The sequence below is a fragment of the Chenopodium album genome, chromosome 12 (genome assembly GCF_948465745.1).
Source record: "Chenopodium album chromosome 12, dcCheAlbu1.1, whole genome shotgun sequence".
NCBI lineage: Eukaryota > Viridiplantae > Streptophyta > Magnoliopsida > Caryophyllales > Amaranthaceae > Chenopodium > Chenopodium album.
In genome coordinates this window covers 19,754,284-19,778,615 of record NC_137845.1, presented here as the reverse complement: position 1 = coordinate 19,778,615, position 24,332 = coordinate 19,754,284, and the positions used below count along the sequence as shown (strand labels likewise).

The 24,332-nt window shown below is 37.9% G+C and overlaps 1 protein-coding gene across 1 annotated transcript; it reads left to right on the top strand.

Moving 5' to 3' along the window:
* On the top strand, positions 1 to 23,939 carry LOC145570443 (putative transmembrane GTPase FZO-like, chloroplastic). The gene is made up of 11 exons (XM_081629520.1): positions 1 to 614; positions 1,643 to 2,208; positions 2,321 to 2,389; positions 5,253 to 5,450; positions 7,779 to 7,910; positions 16,630 to 16,716; positions 17,132 to 17,563; positions 17,944 to 18,108; positions 20,802 to 21,032; positions 21,219 to 21,334; positions 23,379 to 23,939. Exons 1-11 carry the CDS (start codon positions 95 to 97, stop codon positions 23,659 to 23,661), a joined length of 2,799 nt encoding a protein of 932 aa, XP_081485646.1. The 5' UTR covers positions 1 to 94; the 3' UTR covers positions 23,662 to 23,939.
* Positions 23,940 to 24,332: the final 393 nt, after the last annotated feature.

Here is a 24,332-nt window from a genome sequence, read left to right as displayed (position 1 = left end):
TGAATACTCCTTCCTCAACCTCCTTACAAAACCGTGAAACCAAATCCATCTTCTCAATAACAGTAGCATAGCACCACCTTCAATATCTCCATCAATGTCATCTTTTACTTCTCTCTCTTCACCCCATTTCTTCTCCACTAGTTTCCTCTCTTTCAAACAATCAAGTATTCCCACAAACACCCATTTTCTTCATAGATTCAGGCACCCAAATCCACCCCACCAACTCACTCAATTCCACTCTTTCAACATAAAATCACTCCAAAACAATGCAGCTCAATCATCAGATGCTTTCGTCCCCGAAAAACCGACGCCTAGGACACTTTTCCCTGGTGGGTATAAGCGGCCTGAGATCAAAATCCCCAACATTGTGCTCCAATTAAATGCTTCTGAGGTTCTGAATGATGGGTCAGTTGTTGATTTTGTGGATATGGCGGTTTCGAAGTGGGTTGGAATTGTGGTTGTTAATGGAGACGAAGGCGGTAGTGGTGGAAAGCTTTATGAGGCTGCTTGTTTGTTGAAGTCTGTGATTAGAGACCGGGCTTATTTGTTGGTTGCTGAGCGTGTTGATATTGCTGTTGCTGTTAATGCTAGTGGAGTTTTGTTATCTGATCAAGGTTATCTTCTGCACCTTTTTTATAGTTATTTTTATTTTTTATTTTTTATAATTTAGTGTAGTTAAGTAAGGTTTGTTTTAATTTGTGGTATGCTGTTACTTTCTTTGCATAATTTGTGGTATAATTGATGAGGGTTTTGTTGATTTCGTGGTTTGTTGTTAGTTTCATTACCTAGTTTGTGGTATAATTGATATGGGTTTTGTTGAATTTGTGGATTGTTGTCAGTTTCATTGCCTAATTTGTGTATAACTGATATGAGTTTCAATGAATTTGTGGTATGTTGTTAGTTTCAATTGCCTAATTTGTGGTATAACTGATATGGGTTTCGTCGAATTTTGGTGTGCTGTTAGTTTTTGTGGTATGTTGGGTGTCTTGTATTCACCTGATTTTCACTTATCAGAACTTATTTTATTAAACCTTATTAGAACTTATTTTAGTTATAAATTGAACTGGGGTGTCCCTTGCCACTTATTAGAACATATTTTTCCTGAACTTATTCACTCGTGTATAATGAACTTATATTGAAATAATTGGAAATAATCGTGTATAATGAACTTATATTGAAATAATTGGAAATAAGGTGAACAAAACATGACCGTCGTTTGTTTTCGTTATTTGATTTATTGATGGGTTGCATTTGGGATGATATATTGGTTGATTTTGTGTCTGTTTGTGCAATAAACCTTTACTCTAGATGGCGCAGTTGAGGTATTGAGGGTTTAAATTTTGGTTTAGAGTTCTTTACTTTTGATATCAAGTTCTTAAAGACTACGGAGTGGCTTTTTTTTTTTTATTTATTTTATTATTATTATTATTATTTTTTTTTTTTATTTAGTTTTTGTTATTTCCATTTCTTGATTCTAGTAGGTTTAGTATGAGGGTCAATAATTTTGATCAAACTTTCAAAAATATTACAGACATGATCACCAATTTTTGCCTCTTGAATATTAAACACTGGAGGCTCAAAATGATAACAATGGAAGCAAATGTCTCAGTAATGGGCTGATACCACTTGTATATATCTACAGGTCTTCCATCAATTGTAGCAAGGAATACATTGATGAGTTCAAAATCAGACTCAGTAGTCCTTCCAGTTGTGGGAAAGATTGTGCAAACTGTGAAAGCTGCACTCAATGCTTCTAGTGCTGAGGGCGCTGATTTTCTTATTTATAGTATTCTTGCCGAAGAACCTGCTGAAAATTTCCTGAATTCTATTAATAATAGTGTCAAGATTCCCGTGTTTGTTGAAGTGGAATTGATAACAAATGGTGGGTCATTTGATGAAGTATCAAAGGTGCTTATGTCCAGTGCAAGTGGAGTTGTTACTTCATTGCAGGAATTGAAGTCTAGTGGTGATGGTCTTAGCAAAATTTTATATGACCCATCAGCTATAAATAGACTTGCTACAGACATAAGACGCCAGGATGAAGATTTAAGCTTCAATAAGCACGCGTTGAACACTGCTAATGGCTTTTCTGTTGATACGGGGATAGCTAGCTTTGTCAATCTAGAGTACAGAGAAATGCAGTTCATAAAGAAGGAGAGACGGTTATTAATGGAAGCAGTTGACACTATTGAGAAGGCTGCACCACTGGTGATCATTTATTGTTAACATTGGGTAGCTAAGTTATTTAAAGTGTCCTAACACTTGAACATTTGTTTCTTGTTGCACGTGACTCTTGATTGAGGATTACTTACTGATGCAGATGGAGGAAATTTCACTTCTCAATGATGCTATCTCACAACTTGATGAGCCATTTTTGCTGGTCATAGTGGTAATTGAGTGCTGAACTTCAACAAAATTCTGGTTCAAGGATAATATGGGTATTAGCTCTGATTTTCAATGAAAATTTTTCTGTCATGTTGGTATAATTTTACAAAATGTAATTGTGATCGGGTTGTCATTAGGGTAAAAATAATATATTGTGCATGAAAATCAGGGAATCATCAGCCTCTAACCCATTATAGAGCTTCTTATAAAATTTTCCTATTCATGTATCTTCTTGGCTAACTTATACTTTTGCTCCCTCTGAGGTTCATGAATTTGGTTTTATAAGGTGTTTTCTGAAAGTTATAGGTCTTGTATTAGGTAACTCTGAGGACTGAGGGTATAGAAAACTCAAAATATCCTTTGTTGTTTAAAGATCCCTGGCTTACTATTCTTAAACTTTGATTGTAATAAATAGTATCTCTTTTCAGGTAGGACTTTTAATGACAAAAACCCCTCTTTCAATCTTGGAACCCTTTGATCTCTGATGCATTTCTCTCTCTATATTCTCATTCTCAGTCTTAAATGACTAATTATATTTGCATTGAAGTTTTTCCTTTCTTTACTTCCATGCCTTCCTTCCTTCTCTCCCTTCCCTCATCTTTTTTGCTTCATTATTCATCTTGAGACATCAAATATGGAAGGGGCTGCACCAGGCAGAATTTTTACCCAAATATCTGTGATTGTAATCCCCAACAAAAAAAACCTAGAAATGTGAACTTGACACAGCTTAAACTTAGTTGCTGATATATTAGGAGCAGCAGCCATAGATTGGGTTTGGATCCAGATCTGGGTCTTTGGGACTTTTCCTGTAATTTTCTGCAATTGAAAAGGATGGAAATAGCAGTATTTTTTATATTTCTTGCTGTCTCTTCTTACATGTACAGCTTCTTGTTTTCTTTTTAAATTTTCTTGGCTATTTCCCTTTTTTGTCACTACTCGCTATCCATCTTTCTCTCTCCTTGATTTGGGTATCTGAATTTGTTGCTTTTCTACTGCATATGTGTTTGGGTTTGGGTGATATTGCATTGTAATCATTGATCAATAACCTCATAAATCATGAATGTTTATGAATTTCGTTTTAAAACACTGCATACATGTGAATCATTTTATGGCTTCAAGGCTTGTTTTAGTTGTTTCTTCTCAACACTTTAGAACTAGGTTCTAGTAACTCTACTCCTAAAGTTTAAATGTGCCAGGTCTTAGTGCAATTAGGAAGATCAAGGCCTATCATTTTTATTAGGAGACGTTTGTGCTACAAGAGTGAAAGACATTGAAGGGGAAAAGAGACAGATAGGACAGTGATAGAGAGATAGCCAAAGATGATTGTGGTGGCTGACTTGATCATATTGGCTATTGGTTATGATGGTAAAAGACAATGGATGTGGTGGTGGTGGATTTGTTAAACGGGAAAAAGGGAGTGAAGGGAGCAAATGAAGGGTTTTGTGGATAAGGGAGGAAATAATTCTAGAGTTGAGAGAGATAATTAAAAGAGTGCAGATCATTGATCCTTTGTCTCAATAAGGTCATTATATGAGATATTTCCTATTTAGAGTCTTATAGGATTATTTGATCTTCTGAACATGAGGGATATTATTAAGTTTTCTTTATGCCTCTCAATAATTATTTTGGCATGATTAGCTTTAGATTTATCTTCTAATTCCGGTTTAACGTTAGTCGAATACCCTGTATAAAGTGATTGTTGTATGCTATTATTAGGTGACCGTTTTATGATAAAATTATAGTTTAACTACCATTCAACTTTACCTCAAGAATTGTTGCTTCCTGATGAAATTATATGATTTTCATCCTAAAATCACTTATATTATTCATCCATCTAAGGATGCGCTCTATTCACCTCATTTTTACTTATCAGATCTTGTCAAGCCTTATTAAACCTTATAAGAACTTATTTTAGCTGTAAATTGAACTTATTTTAGATGCAATTATGCTAGTTTCAATTTTGTAATGATTGTCAAACCTCATATCTCCTCTGCCCCATAATGTTTTTCCCATATTCCATTTTGGGTGTCCCAAAATGATTTTCCCATTTCCTTTTATGGTGTCCCTATCTAATCATTTTGTCCTCACCTTTTCCAGAAAATTTTGCCCAGATTGAATATAGAATTCATGCAAATGTGCCTTTTGTTTTATATTCAGACATAAGTTAAATACAACAAAAGCATTTAATGTTCTATCTTCTCCCAACGTTGAATTGTGCACTTTTCAATAGAAGTACACATACAAATGTACAATATTGATTGCAAATCATGTTTGTCCCAAATTTCTTATTTCATGGAAAATTTGACAATGGAAAAAACATTATTAGACGGAGGAAGTAATAAAGATATCCCCATATTTGCAGTGTTCAAGCATTAAATTTTTCGAGCATGCTTTTCCGTGAAAAAAGCAGCCAAAAGCTGATTGTGCAAGGATCGTTGTGTAAATGTGATTATTGAACTGGGAAATGATTGTAAATGATTTGAAAGATACTTCTATTACCATTGATGTTGAATGGCCATTAGCACGAGAAAAATACTGAAAGAAATTTCTGACAGGTTCATTTTTTAAATGTGGGAGAATAAATTTTTTTTTCCCCTTAGTTTCTGTTAGCTTAAAATTTTCAGTTACTTTGCAAAATACCTTTGAACCTTAACACTGAACTCCTGAATCTGGAAGTGTTCATTTTGGGTCAGAGTCATTCCTGCTCTTTGATTGTGAACAGTGCAACAGTGAACTTTTTAGCAAAACTGTGTTCATTTAAGAATTTGATGATTGGATTTCTCTATGAGTGCACCCTACAACATAATGTGTTATCTCTGTTGAAGAAGTTATTACTCGGTTAATCTGTTACTGTCTTTGTGTACCAGGGTGAATTTAACTCTGGAAAATCGTCGGTCATCAATGCACTCCTTGGAGGAAAATTTATGATGGAAGGGGTAGTTCCCACCACCAATGAGATTACTTTCCTGCGCTATGCTGATTTGGATGCTAAGGAGGAGCAACGTTGTGTAAGGCTTCCTGATGGTCAAAATATTTGCTTCCTACCTTCCAAAATTCTAAAGAAGGTTGGTTTTCTTGGTTTTTTTACTTTTTTTTTTTTTTTTTAATTTAAGTTGGTGCTGTTGCTCATAGGCTTATGCATCCATATATTCCATTATTTTAATGTTTGATTATCAGATGCCTACAACTTTATTGAGCAACATTATTTTATGTAGATTTAGGGTCCGTTCACATTTACTGAACTAAGCTGAACTGAACTGAACTAACTGATTGGAGCTGAGCTGGCTGGGCTGGGCTGGGCTGGGCTGGGCCTTATGTGGTGTTATTGAACCCAATCTTAGTCATCTTCAGTCATTTGTCATCATGTTGTGTGACTGTGTCATGAGATGAATTATAAGACTGTCGTATTTATGGTTTGCACCTTGACGCCTCTCTATCTGTATACCTTAAAAACATGAAAACACCCTTTAAGCTTCAAGAAATCAGATGACTGTTACAACAGGCAAGAGAAAAGATTAAGAGAAATCAACAAACAAGAGGCGTCAAGAGCACATACTTTTTATGGGGTTCATTATTAATTCATTAGCTATGTCCACAAAGGCAGGTGAGATGAAGTGCTTTTTGTGATCTTGAAGAATATAGATTATGGAAGTAGGTGAGGTTAAGAATTAGGGAAATATATAATAATTCCTTAAACTAAAACAGAATAGGCCTGTAGAATAAGCTATGAAAAAAACACCATAGCCCATTAAAACGGATAGCATAGGTTTTGGGACTTCACCCTAAACTCCTAAACTGGAGTTCTTTGACCCCTAGACCCCCGACTTGCAGACTGTAGGGTCACCCGAAATGATATATTTTTTTTTTGAAACACCCGAAGCCTAAATGATAGATTGATTCAAGGCATATGTTAACGATGACAAAAATATGTTAATCAAGAGCATATTGCTCTATCTTTCCTTGTAATATTGAGCTCTACAGCCTCCTGAGTCTTGAATTCTATGTACAATAGCTGTTAGCATTTTATTAATTATCAACAAAGAGGAAAAACAAAGAACATGGATGTAGTGTCGCATCTTATTTTTCAGCATACACCCGTGCAATCCATTTTTAATAAATTTTGTAACATGTAATTTTTTTGAAACATTTGCCTTCTGTGGGCAATGGTGGATCCCATGCATAAACTGTTGTAGGGTTGCTATGTGTCTTTTTCTGTAGTGTTTGGTTGCAGTCTACCCCTGGTTAGTCTATAGCCGCTATATGTATAAGTTACTCAAACTTCGAGATATGACTTGGTATGTAATTGAAACAATATGGAGAATAGAAAGTTAGAGTATGTAAGATAAGATAGCAGGGAGTGTAATATAGCTGTTTATGACTTGATAATTGGTCTAATTTCACTTCATGTCTTTTTAGTCTTTTATAGATGCATTTTAATAATTGTTTTCTCTTCATCAATTGCTAATAAAAAACCAAGTTACTTTTGGAAATAACATTTGTGTACATTTATGTTACACCTCTTAGTTCCTATCAATTTTCAGTATCTTTCTACCTCAATTGTCTCAGATTAGTTTCCACACTTTATTTATCATGTGTCCCAGATTACTTCCTTTGTCCCGAGTTTTTACTTATTCAATTTTAAATTGGGGCATAGTTGATGAGAGATAAAATCGGTGGAACCAATGTAATATATGTGAGAGTAAAGTGGTGGGCGTTTATTGCCATGGTTAATGATAGTATGGGACTATGGGGAATACTCAAAGGGAGAACTCAAAAGGGAAAGTGGGGCCAACTTTAAGGGACAAAGTGATTGAAGTAGTAATTTTTACAATTCTATTTTTGGAAAGATCCCACTACCAATTTGTCCCTCCTTCCACTACCAAAAAGTTTATGCTTCCACACAGCCACAATATCTCACATTGAATATAGCCCATTATTTTCTATCACATCTACCTTTTCAATATAATAATACCCTACTGGATTCTTTTATATGTCAAGACAAGTGTCAAAACTAATTTAGCGAGGGAGTATTTCCTAAATCATGTTCATTTCTCAGCCGTTGCAGTGTTGCATCTATTGTGCAAAAAATGATAATCTGGTTTGCAGTTTGGACTTCTTTTGAGAAGTATTGACTTTTTAAAATTTAGATTGTAGTTGCATATAGCCATGTAGAATAATAGATGCATGATCTGTGCCAAATATGATGCAATCGTTTTTCTTTGTCTTCACTGTGATCCTTCGACAAGTTTTTAGTAGTTACAATTGTATATATGTAAAGAAAATATTCCATTGACATTCCTTAATGCAGAATGTTTACACTATTTTAATTATGAGGCAATATTTTTGAGCCGTTTGCTTAAGTTAATGAATTTCCTTTTGTTATGTTAAATCAGATGGTTATTGTTGATACACCCGGAACTAATGTCATTCTGCAAAGACAGCAGCGCCTGACTGAAGAATTTGTGCCTAGAGCTGATTTACTCCTTTTTGTTCTTTCTGCTGACCGTCCATTAAGTGAGAGTGAGGTATGTTTGCTTCTTGTGCTATCCTGTCATGCTCATTGTTAAGAATGAGAATCAGGCTGCACAACTCATTATCTTCTCCAATATAAGATGATTGTCCTTGTGATATTGGTTTATACTAAGGGTGTGTTGACTGTTCTATCCAACTTATTTTGATGTGTTTGATCTGATCTTATTTTTCCCCAAAAAGTTGTATGTACTAAGTCAAATCAAGTTATAAATTATACATTTATATAGACAACACACATTCTATGTTTGCTATGATGATTTGTATCAATCGATGCTTTGTTTAGACTTGACATTAGTGAGCTATGGTTAACAATATAAAGTAAGACGGACCAAAAAGGAAAGTGAGCAATTAAATAGATGGAATGCTATATTTCTGATCTATGTAAAAAATTGCTAAGAATGTGATTTTTAAAATCAAGAAAAATCAAGTTTAATTTGTTTTTAGGGGTCAAATAGCCATTATAATATGGAGATGCTTGATAAGATTTTGTAGTAAACAAAAATCAATTGAAGTGTTGTGCGACATCGTAATTATGTGGGGATCTTTTTGTATAAAATTGCAGATGTGAACATCTAAAGAGTGCAATTGAAATTTGTGATTGTTGTGAAAGAATGCCATATAAATGAAGGTTGGAAAGTGTAACACACTACCTCACTGTGATTGTAAATCGGAAATAGGAAGGCAATAAAGGTGCAATTTTTAGGGAGGAAGGCTGTTGATTAATTAATTGATTCAAAGATGGAAGCTTGGACAAAAGGGTGGCTTGAGGCCACTACTCTCTACTGAGTACCTTTAGGGTACAACTCTCCTAACTCTTAAGGATTACAAATGACTGCCTACCCAACACACTCCCTCTTCCCCTTTCTTATATTTACATAACAAGCCAAAAACAAAAGAGACAAAAATGTAATATTGCAGCTATCCACCCACAGAGGATGTTGCTACAAATTCTGAGCTGCTCACTGATTGGTGCACTGATTTGGTGGCCTTCCCTGCTGTGCCTGTGGCTGTCCTTTCTTCCCTCTGCGCTCATAGGTGATCCAATCCTTGTGCTTGCTCTTACATCTCCCCCCCCCCCCCCCCCCCCCTCAAGAGTCACCTTGTCCTCAAGGTGAAATGATGGGAATCTCTCTTGAATGGTGGATGCTTCCTCCCAAGTAGCTTCAATTAAGGGCAGCCCTTGCCACTTAATTAGCACCTCTCGAGCTTTGGGGTTACTCTTGGCAGCCCTGATGTCCAGCACACTCTCTGGCTCAGCTTTAAGTTCCAGCTCCTCAGTCAGAGGTATTGTAGGGCTTACCAAGTGATTACCTATTGCGCGTTTGAGCTGAGAGACATGGAACATGGGGTGAACTCTACAAGTTTGTGGCAGCTCCAGCTTGTATACACCTTCCCAATGCGTTGAACCACCTTGAAGGGGCCATAGAAGTGAGGTGCTAACTTCTCATTTGGTCTTCTTGCAAGAGACTTTTGTCTATATGGTTGTAACTTCAAATAGACCAAGTCATCAACCTGAAATTCCTCTTCCTTCCTTCGCCAATCCGCGTGAAACTTCATTTTGTGTTGAGCTCGAATTAGGTTCATGTGCAAGTCATCTAGCACCCAATCTCTCTCTTGAAGCCATTCCTCTAACCTGGCACCCACGACCCACTTTAATCAGCTTGGGTGGTTCCCTCCCATATACAACCTGAAAAGGTGTGAACCCCGTAGAAGCATGATAGGAGGTATTATATGCATACTCCGCCCAGCCACTTTCCCCATGATACGGGCTTACCATTCACAAAACAATGCAAGTATGTCTCTAGAGTTTTGTTGACGATCTCAGTTTGGCCGTAGGTTTGAGGATGGTATGAAGTGCTTCGCTTGAGGTCTGTCCCTTGTAGCCTAAATAATTCCTTCCAAAACACACTCATGAAAATGCGATCCCTATCCGATACATTTGAGGTCGGCATTCCATGAAGCCTTACGATCTCCTTAGTGAACACCTCTGCTACTGTCAAGGCACTATACGGATGCTTCAAACCAACAAAATGCACATACTTAGACAACCTGTCCACTACCACTAACACCGAATCTATTCCTTTCGAGAAGGGAAGCCCTTCCACAAAATCCATCGACATGTCTTCCCATATGGCCCCGGGAATGGGTAAGGGTTGGAGCAATCCGGATGGCTGCAATTGTGAGTGTTTAGCCTGCTGGCACACGACACATTGCCTCACATACGCTCCTATTTCTCTCCGTATTCCCGACTAATACCATTCCGCAGCAATCCTCAAGTAAGTCTTGGTTTCCCCTTGGTGTCCTCCAACCGGACTGTCATGATACTCTGCCAAGAGCTTGGTAATTAGGGGTGACCCCTTAGGAATCACCACTCTCCCCTTGAATAATAACCTCTCCCCTTCAAGCGTGAAACCCACATGAGCCCTTGCATTTGCTGCTATGTCTGCTGCAATTCGGCTCAAGTCTTGGTCAGCCTTAACCTCTTTTTCCAACTTATCCCAATTGATTCCAGTCATTGAAACCATGTTTGCTAATCCACCCTTGGCCTCTCCTTTTCTAGACAAGGCATCCGCCACCCGATTGCTAGCCTCGGGTTTAAATTGGATCTCAAAATCAAACCCCAATAATTTTCGAACCCATTTTTGATATTCTCCACTTACTTCCCTTTGCTCCATGATGTACTTCAAACTTTGTTGAATCAGTCCTCACAACAAAGTGGCGCCCAAGTAAATAATGTCGCCATTTGACTACCGCCAAGCAAATTGCCATTAGTTCTTTTTCATAAATGGCTTTAGCTTGCGATTTTGGCCCTAGTAACTTGCTGTAAAATGCCACGGGCCGAGCCTCTTGCATTAGAACAGCTCCCAGCCCAAAGCCTGAAGCGTTAGCTTCAATTATAAAGCTCTTGCTGAAGTCAGGCATAATTAGAACAGGGGCTGAAACCATAGCTAATTTCAGCCGTTCAAAGGCTGCTGTAGCTTCAGTGGACCACCCAAAATTGTCCTTTCGTAGTTGTTCTGTCAGCATACCCTCTTATAAATTTCCGGTAGTAACCGGTCAATCCGAGGAACCCGCGCAGTTCTTTCAGATTTTGTGGAATTGGCCAATCCACCATAGCCCTTACCTTCTCGAAGAGGACAGCCACCCCATCCTTGGACACTACATGTCCCAAATAGGCGACCTTAGCTTGGTCAAACTCACACTTCTTGAAGTTGGCTACCAAGCTATGCTCCCTTAATTTGGACAACACCACTCTCATGTGCTCCAAGCGACTCTCCTTATCCGGGCTATAGATTAGGATGTCATCAAAAAACACTAGCACGAATTTCCGCAAATATGGTCTAAACACATCGTTCATGAGTGCTTGAAAGGTGGCCGGCGCATTTGTGAGTCCGAAAGGCATTACTAGAAATTCGTAATGCCCTTGGTGGTCCGGAAGGCCGTCTTGTGCGTGTCTTCTTCCCTCACCAAAATTTGGTGATAGCCCGATTTGAGGTCTAACTTCAAAAACACAGCAGCCCCATGGAGTTCATCGAGTAATTCCTCTATGATAGAAATAGGGTATTTGTCGGGAATCGTTTCCCGATTCAAGGCCCGGTAATCTACACAGAACCGCCACGAACCGTCCTTTTTAACCAATAGAACCGGACTCGAAAAGGGACTGATGGAGGGTTTAATTATCCCTGCCTCGAGCATCTCCTTAATCAATCGCTCAATTTCGTCTTTCTGGAATTGTGGATACCGGTAGGGCCTAACGCTCACGGGATTACTACCCTCCCTCAACACTATAGCATGTTCATGTCAACGTTTAGGTGGCAACCCGTTTGGAGGAGCGAACACCCCCGATACTGCTCCAGAATTTCTGTCAACCACCCCGGCACCTGAGTTCCCTCCGTTTCTGCCCTCTGCTCCATCTCTCCTCAACACAGTTGACCTCCACCCAAAATCCTCCCCGTTCATGGCGGAAGTTCCTGATCATGGCCTTGAGAATGACCCGAGTTTGAGTCAAGGCAGGGTTCCCCTCCAAGGTCACCTTCTCTCCTCCCACCATGAAGCTCATGAGGTGGGTTTTCCAATTGTGTACAACCGGCCCAAGCTTTTCCAACCATTTAATTGGGTAGGGGTAAGAAATTTTCGACCACCACAAATCCACCATTAATGACGACCCTCACTCCCTTGCATCTCCCCTTTCCCACAATAATGTCCCCATTCCCCAAAGAAACCCCAAATTCTTGCGTACCTGATAGCGGTATTCCCACCTCTGTCACTAGTCTGTCGGAGATGAAGTTATGGGTGGCTCCGGGATCCACGAGGATCACCACCGACCTTGGTCCCACTTTACCTTCGAGCTTCATCGTTTTAGGGTTAGAGATCCCTACTACAAAGCACAAGGATACCCCTGGTGTGAGCTCGTCATCGCTGGTGTTGCCGTCAGCGGCTCTTGAAGGACCCGCCTCGCCGTCGCCCGTCCCTCCTAATAGGAGAACGCTCATCTCCCGGTTTTTACACCGATGGCCGACGCTCCAGCGCTCATCACAGCGAAAACAAAGGCCCTTCGCCTTTCGCTCTTAATGTACGGCATCGGTCAACCGCCGGGGTTCGCCGGTCTTGGTAGAAGACGAGCTGGTAGCTCTTGGAAGATTAACTGAGGCTTGCGATTCCGTCGGAGCCTTAGGCCAGCCTTTGAAAGATGAGGCTTGCTGGGTCGGAGTCCCATAAGTTTGTATGAGGCTTGGCCCACCTGGCCCAATTGACCTTTTCGACCCACTACCGCTAGCCGCGGATCTACCCGCCCCAAAATAACCGGATCCTTTCTTAAGGCCACCGACTCGATTCCTCTCTTCGACCCGACCCGCTACTTCCATAGCTTGCTCCAGATTAAAAGGGTTCATTAATCTCACATCGGCCTTTATATCTTCCTTTAATCCATTAACAAAATGCCCCATCATTATCGTCTAAGGTATATCTTCCAAAGGAGCAGACAACTCGATGAATCTCTTTCGATATTCCGCCACGGTGGTCTCCTGAGTCGCCGCCAACCACTGTTCGTGGAGGCTACCGGCGTGAGTTGGCCGGAACTGGTGCAAAACACGGCTCTTCATACTCTCCCAATTCAGTATAGGTCTCCTTCGATTTTCCCATTGGAACCACCTCAGAGCATCGCCTTCCATGGCGGAAACGGCAGCTTGCAACTTCTGGTCCTCCGTGAGCCGGTAGTGCTGAAAATACTTCTCCCCTTTGAGTATCCACCCATCGGGGTCCGTGCCTTCAAAGAGCGGCATGTCTAGCTTCCTCGGCTTCCAACGGTGGTCGCCGCCGCCATTTAAATCATTCCAGTTACGCATCCCTTGCCCCTGTTCGTGGTTCCTCTGGTTCACCAAGTTTCGTAACTCCTCGAAAAACTGAGTTTGGGTGGTGGTGTTCCCCGTCATTTGAGCCTCTTGTTGTTGCCGGAACAACTCAAATCGGTTGTCAAGTCGCTAAATAGCCTCCTCCATCGATTTCTTAAGGGACTCCTTGTGAGTCTTCATCACCATCTCTAAAGCCTCTAATTGGGTGTGAACTTCGACCATTTGCTCTTCCAGAGTGTTGCACCTCTGAGTTGCAGAAGCAACCGTTTTTTTTTAATAGGACAGAGTTTGCGGTGTGTGTTTTCCGATGCCGGCGGTCGCAGGACCACCGCTCTGATACCACTTGTAACACACTACCTCACTGTGATTGTAAATCGGAAATAGGAAGGCAATAAAGGTGCAATTTTTAGGGAAGAAGGCTGTTGATTAATTAATTGATTCAAAGATGGAAGCTTGGACAAAAGGGTGGCTTGAGGCCACTACTCTCTACTAAGTACCTTTAGGGTACAACTCTCCTAACTCTAGGGATTACAAATGACTGCCTACCCAACACACTCCCTCTTCCCCTTTCTTATATTTACATAACAAGCCAAAAACAAAAGAGACAAAAATGTAATATTGCAGCTGTCCACCCACATAGGATGTTGCTACAAATTCTGAGCTGCTCACCACTGATTGGTGCACTGATTTGGTGGCCTTCCCTGCTGTGCCTGTGGCTGTCCTTCCTTCCCTCTGCGCTCATAGGTGATCCAATCCTTGTGCTTGTTCTTCCCAGCAGTCGTTACAGAAAGTGATTAGATTTTCCTCATTTGGACCTTGTAAAGTAATTCTTGAAACTCATGAGCTCAACTTGTTGATTGTACCTCAACTGGCTCAAGAAATTTCTCATAATTTTCTTCAATGTTATAACAGTATAGTCTATGTGATTGAGGAGATAATGATCGTTGCCAGCTATTCCAATCACCAACTTAAGTAACGTGATAAGCAAGGGTCATTTCCAAAGGAGTAATGCGAATAATACAGTGTAAAGCATGTGACAAGCTAGATCAAAAAGGATGAGTTGATTAGTTAACCACTACTATAGAGATGAAATCTAAAGGTATTATAGGAATAAACGTTAAAGATAAGTTCAACACACATGCACAAGTTTAACTGGTGGAAATTAGGGAAGAGTTGATAGCCTACTTCGAACCATAAATGGAATACGAGATTGATTAATTGGAACAAGAACAAATTGACAGACGCAAGAGTTCCTCTTTTACTTCACATTAAGGTATCATTAATATCATAAATTTTATAGTCACGATTGCTAATGACACTATATTAATTTCACATGTTCTGCCTATGCGAACACGTTTAAATTCAACTAATCAATCAATTCAAGAGGCTAATAGTTAGCTTTACAAAATCTAGAATCCTAAAGATGCACTAATTAGGCTTCCATCAATGCAATCAAACTACATGGGAACTCAAGAATCATAATAACCATTTGATTATTCCCCCAAATCCCCAAGTAGTCACAAACATGCATGGTTGGGTCTCCAGCTAACCCCTAACTAAGAGACTACTCACTAATGTTTAAAAACTCTTTCATAGCACTAATTAAGAAGTCTTTGGAAATTGACGTAGTTATGCTAGAGTTGAGATTCAACTAGTCACTATGGTAAATAACATCATTCTCGATAGGAACTAAACAAAGAGAAATCAAAGGGCTAATGGATAATCATTATCTATAGAATAATCTATCACTAATCAACTAATGGACTAATCATTATCTATAGAATAATCTATCACTAATCAAACATACTAGTTTCAAGCAATCAACACTAGTTAGCTGGATTAAGATTGAACTAAGATTAAGAGAGCTAAAAGTTCATGCTTTTGGTTTTTTAGTAAATAATAAAGGATAAACATGAGAAGTATGAAAGAAAAAAACTAATATGCTTGATAAATCTTCAATTTTTTCCAAGAACTCTTCAACTTCTCTCTTAAAAAATTACTCTCTTTTATAGGCTGAGCTTTCCAAAAAATATTAGCTGTCCTAATTTATTGATGTACTCCATATGAAACTATTTATGCTCCCCCTTAAATTACAACTTAAAAGTGGATTAAAACAACTTGGATAGTAGATAGAAATTTTGAGTCCACCTTCAGAAAATTCATGAATGCCAGAGTACTGGGCACCCACTCCTTGGTCACTCAGAGGCCACAAAGCCACTTGAGACTATTTGCAACCTGCTCTATTGTAGTTGGAGCGTTTTACACTGCTGCTCTTTGAGTCCTCCTTGATGTTTATTGCCCTTTCTTGTTCCTTGATTTCTTTTCCTACAACACAAAACACGTAAGAGTAACAAACTACTAAAAAACAAGGGGAAAAGTGCAATTAGAGGGCATAAAAGGGTAAGATAGGGTTAACTTACTAATAGATGAATAAGTATGAAAATGAAAAAAAAAAAAAAAAAAAAAGGAAAGAAAGGGTAAAGTAGGTCTAGAAAGGGGAAAAACAAGCGAGAGTGCTACCGATATTGTTGCATAAATGCCACTCATCAGAGTTTGCAGGTCCTGGCATATAATACTTTCTCCAGTTAATAAAATCAAAGAAAACTTCAGAATGTAATACTGTTGTTACTACTACTCTGATGATAAAAAGAGAGTATGGAAGAGAAAAACGGTGGTCCAAGTTAAGTGAAATATTTTATCTCATCTGCCAAATAAGATTATAATGAGTTGTTCTTTATGGACCTACGATAACAGAAATTGAGTAGTTATTGTAGAAAATAGCGAAATATTACTAAAATTTTGGATATTCAAGTAAAACATGGACCTTGCAACGGGAATGTTTCCTAGGTCATCCACTAATCAGTAGGTATGCTAATAATTGATAAACACACCACAATCTTTTGGGTGGTTGGACTTGGGAGGTATAGAAAAAGTTTTTCCTATGTGTGTGTTTACCTATAATCTGATGATTTCCTTCTTCTAGCTTAAGGTTTTAGGAAATCCTGAGCTGATCTTATTCTAGATAACCAATCTGTAATCATATTCTTGCCTAAATGCCTAGGATAGGTTTTACATTATTTGAGTTCCTTTGGCTACAATTTTTATTACATTTTATCTAAAGGTTAGAAATAAACTTTTTATTGCATGTTGACTGTGATGGTGTTGTGTTTTCTGAACTGATAGAGTATTGATGAAACTTAGTCTGGTTGATTGTAGAAGAAATTAATGGTGCTAATGATAGTTACCGTATGGTAGCAAGTCTTGTGTAGTTATTAACCTTTTAACACATTGGGATAACTTGATGCTTTTGAATGTTATTGCAAACTGGTGTTAATTTCAGACCTCATTTTATGTTTTTCAGGTTGAATTCCTACGCTATACTCAGCAGTGGAAGAAAAAAGTACTATTCTTGTTGAATAAAGCCGATCTGTACAGGAATGGCAATGAGGTATGATTGTAACTTAAATTGAGCATTGAAAGTATCACAAACCTAATTGGTGATTAGTTATAAGCAAATAATAGATCAGGAGACAAGATACGATAAAAAAGTGCTCCTTTTTATCTTCCTAAATATTTTTTCTTGAAGATGAAAAAACAACTAGTAGACGTATGAGGCAGCAGAGTTCATGACCTATGTGCACTGAATTTTGAAAATTTGGGATCTCATTGTTGCCTTAGATCCTCTGCGGGTATGCAATGAGCGTAGCAATGTAGAGGATCCAGACATTTAAGTGTATAGTTGGGAATTGGGACTGTGAATTGCAGTCCTAGCTAGCTACTGCACATGATATGCCTTTTGTTTTTATCTGTTAGTCCTTTATTTCCTGAGGTGTAACATAACCCTTTCTATTAATTTGATGCAGCTTGATGAAGCCATTACATTTGTAAGAGATAATGTGCGAAATTTGCTGAATGTAGAAAATGTGACACTATTTCCTGTATCTGCACGCTCTGCTCTTGAAGCAAAACTTGCGACTAATGATGGAACAGTTCAACAAAATCTAATGTCTGAATCCTACCCAAGCTCTCATACTTTTGATGAATTTGAGAAATTTCTATATGACTTCATGGATGGTTCAACAACTGCTGGTCTTGAGAGGATGACAATTAAGCTTCAAACACCTCTTGCAATTGCTGAGCGACTATTGTCTTCATGTCAAACACTGGTGACACAGGACTGCAGGTATGCCCAGAAGGACTTAATATCAGTGAAGGAGTTAGTTCGCAGTGTTGAGGAGTATGGAAGGAAAATGGAAAACGAGAGCAATTCGTGGAGTCGGCAAATTATCTCACTGGTATACGGCATAAATGATTCCAAATTTTAGGCTTAGCTAATCTTGTTTCATCATTGCTTTATTCACTAGTCTATTGATTTGACCTTGTGAATCAACTGCAATAAAATGAAAAATTGAAAAGTGTGTCAGATTTTTCCATTCTTGCTGCCTTGATTCTCTAGTCCTGGCTCCCACAAACATATTGGAAAGTTGTATATATATATTTTTTCTCCACTCTTGCACTAAATGAGCCTTTGGTAGATGAAGTATTACCTTGAAAGTGTGGTAAAAGTTACACTTGATCTGAGTCTATATTTGTAGTATTAACTTGCTTGGTTATCTGAAAAAAAAAAAATCTATGAGATGATTACTGATGCCTGGGTGTAATTGTATGACTGTAGGTTGGCAGTGCAAAAGAGCGTATGTTAAAACTTGTGGAATCTACCCTGCAGCTATCCAATTTGGATATTGCTTTTTCAATGTTTTTGGGAGGAGACAAATCTGCATCAGCCGCCACACAGAGTATTCAAAATGACATTGTCAGCCCTGCACTTGCTGATGCTCAAGTAAGTTAGATTCCTAGTAACTATACGCCTGTATCTTCCCCTTCAAGCTGTGCTGCTGCTTTTAGCCTTTTATGTGGAGTTGCAATGGGGTGAAGTGAATGTGTCTTGCTACCATTTTGGGTCATTACAAAGGGAAACTTTACTCGGAACCTTGGTGGAGGGCTTTTAGTTTTGATTATTTGATTTGGGGGAGGGTGTGTTTGGTTAATAAAAGAAGGTTGTTTGGCATGAGAATCTTTTGCTATAATCAATTAGGATGTAGATTTTGATTGGTTTGATTTTTCCTTGCCAACTTAGCTTCCTTTGTGAGGATTTTGCTGGGTCTTTTGACTGGAATTCTTTTAACCAACTTGCATAGATCAGTACTGTCAACTGTGTATATGCTACTTCCACTATTTAATTTGCTGAGGGCCAAGGAGGGAGGGGGGAGGGGGGGGGGGGTGTGGAGGACATATTTTCTCTTCCCATCCTTTGGTGGTCTTCAATTCTTTAATTTTGAATTATTAATTTCAAAAAATTGGATTTCTCCATTATTCCTAAAGAAGTTGTTTGATTGAATCTTCAATTATGTTCTAGCCCCCCCCCCCCCCCCCCCCCCCCACCCTCCAGGTTTCAGAATAGTAGGGAGACTGATACTTGGAACCCATAGTTTCAAGAGCTTTAAGACTAGAAGCTATTATGAAAAGGTTCAAATGAGATGGGAAAAACCTCTAGTCTCTATCGTAGCCTAATAGTCCATGCAGTAAAGAACCAAATTTAGTTCTTCGAATATCATGAATGGAAACTACGTTGCTTCCTCCTGGCATGAATTTTCATACTAATTGTGTTTACGTCTAGATGACTGATTTTTGGGTCTGACACCTCAGTTATCTTGTTCATCTATTTACAGTGGTTGATAGTCTCTGCTGATCCCTCAAATGTCTTTTTAGTCCATATTAAAATGACGGAGGATTATTTATAGCAATTCTTGGAATTATTACTGTTATTGACTCTAGAGCCAGGACAGATAGAGATATCTGTTAAGTGCTTGCCTGCTGTCTCCTTGATTTGTCTTTGAGTCATCCAAACCTCTTTGCTTGTGAATATTCACTATGAGGATAGCATATTTCTGTTACTTTAGCGTCTTTTTTCCCTGCAGTTACCCATAAGATTATTAGGACCATCATCAGATATCAATGACAAATCCAAAGTTGGATAATAATTACTGAAATGTTGCATTCCAGTTTTTTGAGAAAGGTAGAAAGATTGCGAGATTTGATGATCTTGGCCATCTTGCTGGTAGCACTTATAGCACTCCAAGCTTTAGGTCACCCGCAAAGTAAATTTAGGTTTGAGGAAGAATGATACATATTCCAGCAGGCACATATATTTTGAAATTAGGCTAATAAGAGGAAAGGAAGGAAACCATTTCTGTTTTTTAGAGTTGACTGCTGTTCACGAGTGTCATGTGCTTCTGTTTGGCTCAATTATTACAAGATGAATGGCAGTAGATCCATTTTATTTTATTTTTTGTGGTTTGCATGACAACCAAACGGCTTTTCAACTTAAGGGGACATGTTAGTTAGACGAATTTGATGACTTGCATGGTTTGTTGAACCTGCTCTGTATTTGCTGACAATGGATATGATGTGATAATGTAGATCATCTTTTGATATCTTAATCTTCACTGTGAACCTGGTTCTTCAAGCTAAGAACCTTCCTTTAAAAACTAAACCAAATATTTCTTCAAGAAGAGTAGAGTAGTTCCCCCCCCCCCCCTCCCCTCCCCGTCTTCGTTTTGTTTGTTTGTTGGTTGGTTTTTTGTTGTTTGCATTATGGTAACATATTTGTTAAGTGGTCTTTTAACTTAGTGGGACATGTTAGTGAGATGTGATTAATAAACTGCATTTGCTTAAAGAACACAGGAAATCCATAATACTGGATTGTTTAGATGCAGATCATTCTTCTATTCACAATTTGCCTGGCTATAGTAGCTAAGAACCTTCATTTAGAAGGCCAAAGTCACTGCATAGGTTTATCAAGCTAAATAATGTGCATGGACCAAAAAAAGTGGGCAGCGTAGCTGATGCTCTTGTCCAAGAGGCTAGAATGAGACTATTTTACTCACCTTGTATTAACTACTTCAACCAACCAATGTGTCTATATGTGAAGATATGTGAATTATTTAGTTGATCTAAAGCTGCTCAGCATTTAGATACGCTTCTAGTAATTAATCTATTTCCTTCTTTTGGTACAAAAATAAAATGTTGAATGGAGAAATACACTTAAACTACAATTAATACTTTTCTGAAGATGTATTGGAAGGATATAATTGTACTTTTGATCATCAAATGGTTGCATACTTGTTTTAATCTCCCTGTTATAAATTGATGTGAAAAAAAATGCTGATCTCTTTGCACATCCTAGAATGATCGATTTAAATCTTGTGGATAAAGTGGGCAACAAATTAGGCCAGATTTTAATACTTTTTGAGGGATGGTATTGAGAAACTTTGAATTATGTGAGTTTTAATATGGCGGTGTTCAAAAAGATTTTCCTAATTTTGGCCAACTTTGTTGTTTTAATGTTTAGCCTCTTAGAGCAGGTGTCTCTAGTCGTTTTTGTTTTGTTGTCTGGCATTAAACTATTTTCTCTTAATTTATAATCATAGCAGAAGTCTTTGTTTTCTTTATTTGATTTGGTTTCAAAAACAGAGGATTCTTAGGGAATATACGTCCTGGTTAAGAGAAAACAACAAGTGTGAAGGTATGCAGTATAAGGAGACATTTGAGAAAAGATGGTCTGTACTTTTTGACTCACACCACGAAGGGGATTTTACCAGTAATCTTCTGCTGAGAGAAGTTGATACCCAGAGCTTGAAATCAATAGAAAAGTTTAGTGGTACTGCAGCTTCAAAACTTTTTGACCAAGAAGTTCGTCAAGTGGTGAGTGCCATGTTCTGCAAATCTTCTTTCATCTATTTTGATTTCACATTTGGAAATAACGAGCCTATGTTGCTCTTTACCTCAAATTAGTATTACCTGATAGATATTGCCAACAACCACAGCATAGTTTTACTGTCACATTTTTACTAATGTATAGGTAACTGCCCGTTTCTTCTCTTTCTGTAGTTCTTCGGAGCTTTTGGAGGTCTAGGAGCTGCTGGTTTATCTGCTTCACTACTCACATCAGTTTTGCCAACTACATTAGAAGACCTTCTAGCACTTGGACTTTGTTCTGCTGGCGGGTGATATATCTTTTTCCATCTCCTTGTTGAATTGTCTGATTCCACAATATCTGCTGTGCACATAGAATCTGTTCTTTTTATGATGAGAGTTATGGCCTGTTACCTGATGGAGCATCATTAATGGTCTATATAGTTTGTAAATGCTCTTTATCAGAAATTTATTTGAACATGTTAATTGGTATTTTAAGGGTAGTTTTTACTCCTGAGTCCCTTCACAAAAAATATGTTTACATTTCTTTGAAGTGATGTTTCAATGATTAAATATGTAGGCTTGCTAACATAAATTCAAACGTAAATCTTATATTAATGATATTATTATCCAATATCCCATATCACCCACACTTCTACCTCAAGATGTAATCTACCACATGATTCAACCTAAACCAAACAACAACCTACGATGTGACAAGTTCATTTGATTTCTCTCAAATTTTGTGACTATCAAAAGCACATGCTTTTATTGGGATGTAGAATTGTTTTTATTTTATTTTATTATTATTTTTTTTTATAAATTGATGAAAATGGTAGGAGTTGACATATTATAAATATTCTTATCTTTAATAAACAATTGCATGACAACTGGGACTTCAAATCTTCAATATCAAACTGTTTCCCTTGTTAATAATATACTCCCTCTGTTTTAGGATAAAAGGCATGTGACTTTTCATTAGAGTCATTACAGAAAACTGTTGTAGTAATTTCTTAATGAGCAAGTTCTCCGATTTATCCTATTGCATTAAAATTTGATGTAGTTTTATGTGCAAAGATAGTAGTGAATCCTGGTCTTTTTCGAGATTTTAGGAATCCTCATGTATTTTTTCTGGGCAAAATTGTATTATATTAACATCTAAGTTGTTCTGACTTTTCATTTCACCTTGATTACCCACATCGGGTACTTGAAACTTGGACATGGGTATGACAATTAGGGTGTGTTGGATGGTTGAAGAAAATGGACTGGTATGGAATCAAATGAGAGGGAATGGGTGATAACATCACTTGTATGGATTGTTTGATGTTAGAATGGAATGGAAACAAATGAGGGAGGAAGGAGATTAAGGAGGGTACATGATGTGGTACCTCTGTCTTTGAGAGGGTTATAGGAGATTGTGGAGGTTAAGGAATCAGTTACTGTCAAGCAAGGAGAATTGTACCATACCCCTCAAACAACACAACCTATGATGGAATTTTTTTTGTGATTCCATTTCCAGCTCCTCGAATTTTCATTCCAAACTTTCAGGACATTCCATATATGACCAAATATGCAAAATTTAAGATGGGCTGTCTGACACTTGAAATGGGTGTGTCCGAGATTTAGATGGCACATACCTGTGCAGCTGCGCCTGACACTTCTGGTAGAGTTAACTTTAGACAAAATATCCTACCTTTCAGTCTGACACTTCTATTAGAGCTAACTTAGATGACATGAACTAATGCCTTCTCCAATAAGCATTTTATTTTTCTATTAACTGAGTAATTAGGTTAACTAAATGTTGGTCTGAATAGTAGTCTATAAGGGAAATTGAAGGTTAACCTACTTGATCACCTCCTATAGGCTTGATCACCTTGGCAGAAGGTTAACCTAATGCTAAGGTGATGTGCGCTTAATTCAACTGTTTTATCAGTATCTTTACCAATATTACAAGTTTGAACTTTGATTTGCTTACTGAACAGCTAGAATTGTCTTGCTTTCGTTAGAAACATAAGATCAGTAAGCCTTATGAATTCAGAATTTGACTACAATCTAGCATGGCTTTCACATGTTTTGAGATTTTGCTTTTAATTATTACGGATCTTAGATGATTGCAAAATAGGTGCTATTTAATTCATCTGCTCAATCGAGAAATCACATGGTCATACTGTGTACTGAAAGTAGCTATTCCATCAGGGGATTTAAAATTAGGCAATATGTTAACTGTCTCAAATCCTTCAACTTGGTTAAACTTTGGGAATTGAAGCTGTGGATTTTTGAGCCTTTGCCATTTAAATGCTTATAATTTCATGCTTTTTAATATGGATTTAGCTAACAGGTCCTCATTTTTTTCAGTTTGTTGGCTATCTCAAATTTTCCAGCTCGTAGGCAAAAGGTTCTAGATAGTGTTAAAAAGATTGCAGATGTTGTAGAAAAAGAAATTGTGGAAGCCATGCAGAAGGATCTGTCAATCACTGTCAAGAACATGGAAGACTTTGTATCCTTGGTTGGGAAGCCATATGAGGAAGCAGCTCAACAAAGATTAGACAAGTTGTTGGAAACTCGAGAACAGCTGACTGTTGTTGAGAAAAAACTCCAAACATTACAGGTTGAACTTCAGAATTTACATTTATCATGAGCTTTCTTGGCAATCACTTTCTACTGAAGGCAAATCGTGCTTCATTGGTATATAATGTATAGTAAGTGATTCGTGAACTCTATATGACTATATTCTGTAAAATTGTTTTGATATATCATACAATAATACGGGCGGCTGTTTATATGATCAATCAGACACATCTGCATTAGTTTTTTTTTTATTTTTATTTTTCGACACGTTCTCAGAAAATGTGGTTGTAGGCTTTGTAAGTCAACAGATTTTGTGGTGATTAAATGTGTGGCTCTCTTGATTTTGAATCTTGGCACAAACATGTGTCAGTTGCTGCTGGCTTTTCGCTAATGGATGTGGAACGTTGCATGCTGTAAAACGAATACTTTGTGTCAAACAGTTTTAAATGAAGTTTATTCCTTTGTTCTTTTAGTTCCTTGATTAAATAAAGTTTTGACTTCTTCTGTGTGATTATTGGCTTATACTAAATTTGGTAGCTCCACGACAAAGTCTTTATCACTATACTATAAATAATGATGTTATTTTATAGTAATTATGCGGCACAGACGATATTCAGATTCGTCCATCAAGCTGCAGTCAAGCTTCTGCTGCATTCCACTACTTGTCTTTTTATAGAACTGAAATTCTCTCAGGACCGGCCAGCAGGGTATATGTTTATCTGTTGAATTGTTATTTTACCA

What these genes read in the sequence shown, in the direction of transcription:
- LOC145570443 (XM_081629520.1), top strand. Translation starts at nt 95, where the DNA reads ATGTCATCTTTTACTTCTCTCTCTTCACCCCATTTCTTCTCCACTAGT. An exon ending in CTGCACTTGCTGATGCTCAA is followed by an intron (nt 18,109 to 20,801) that starts GTAAGTTAGATT and finishes TTTCAAAAACAG; the next exon opens with AGGATTCTTAGGGAATATAC. An exon ending in GGACTTTGTTCTGCTGGCGG is followed by an intron (nt 21,335 to 23,378) that starts GTGATATATCTT and finishes CATTTTTTTCAG; the next exon opens with TTTGTTGGCTATCTCAAATT.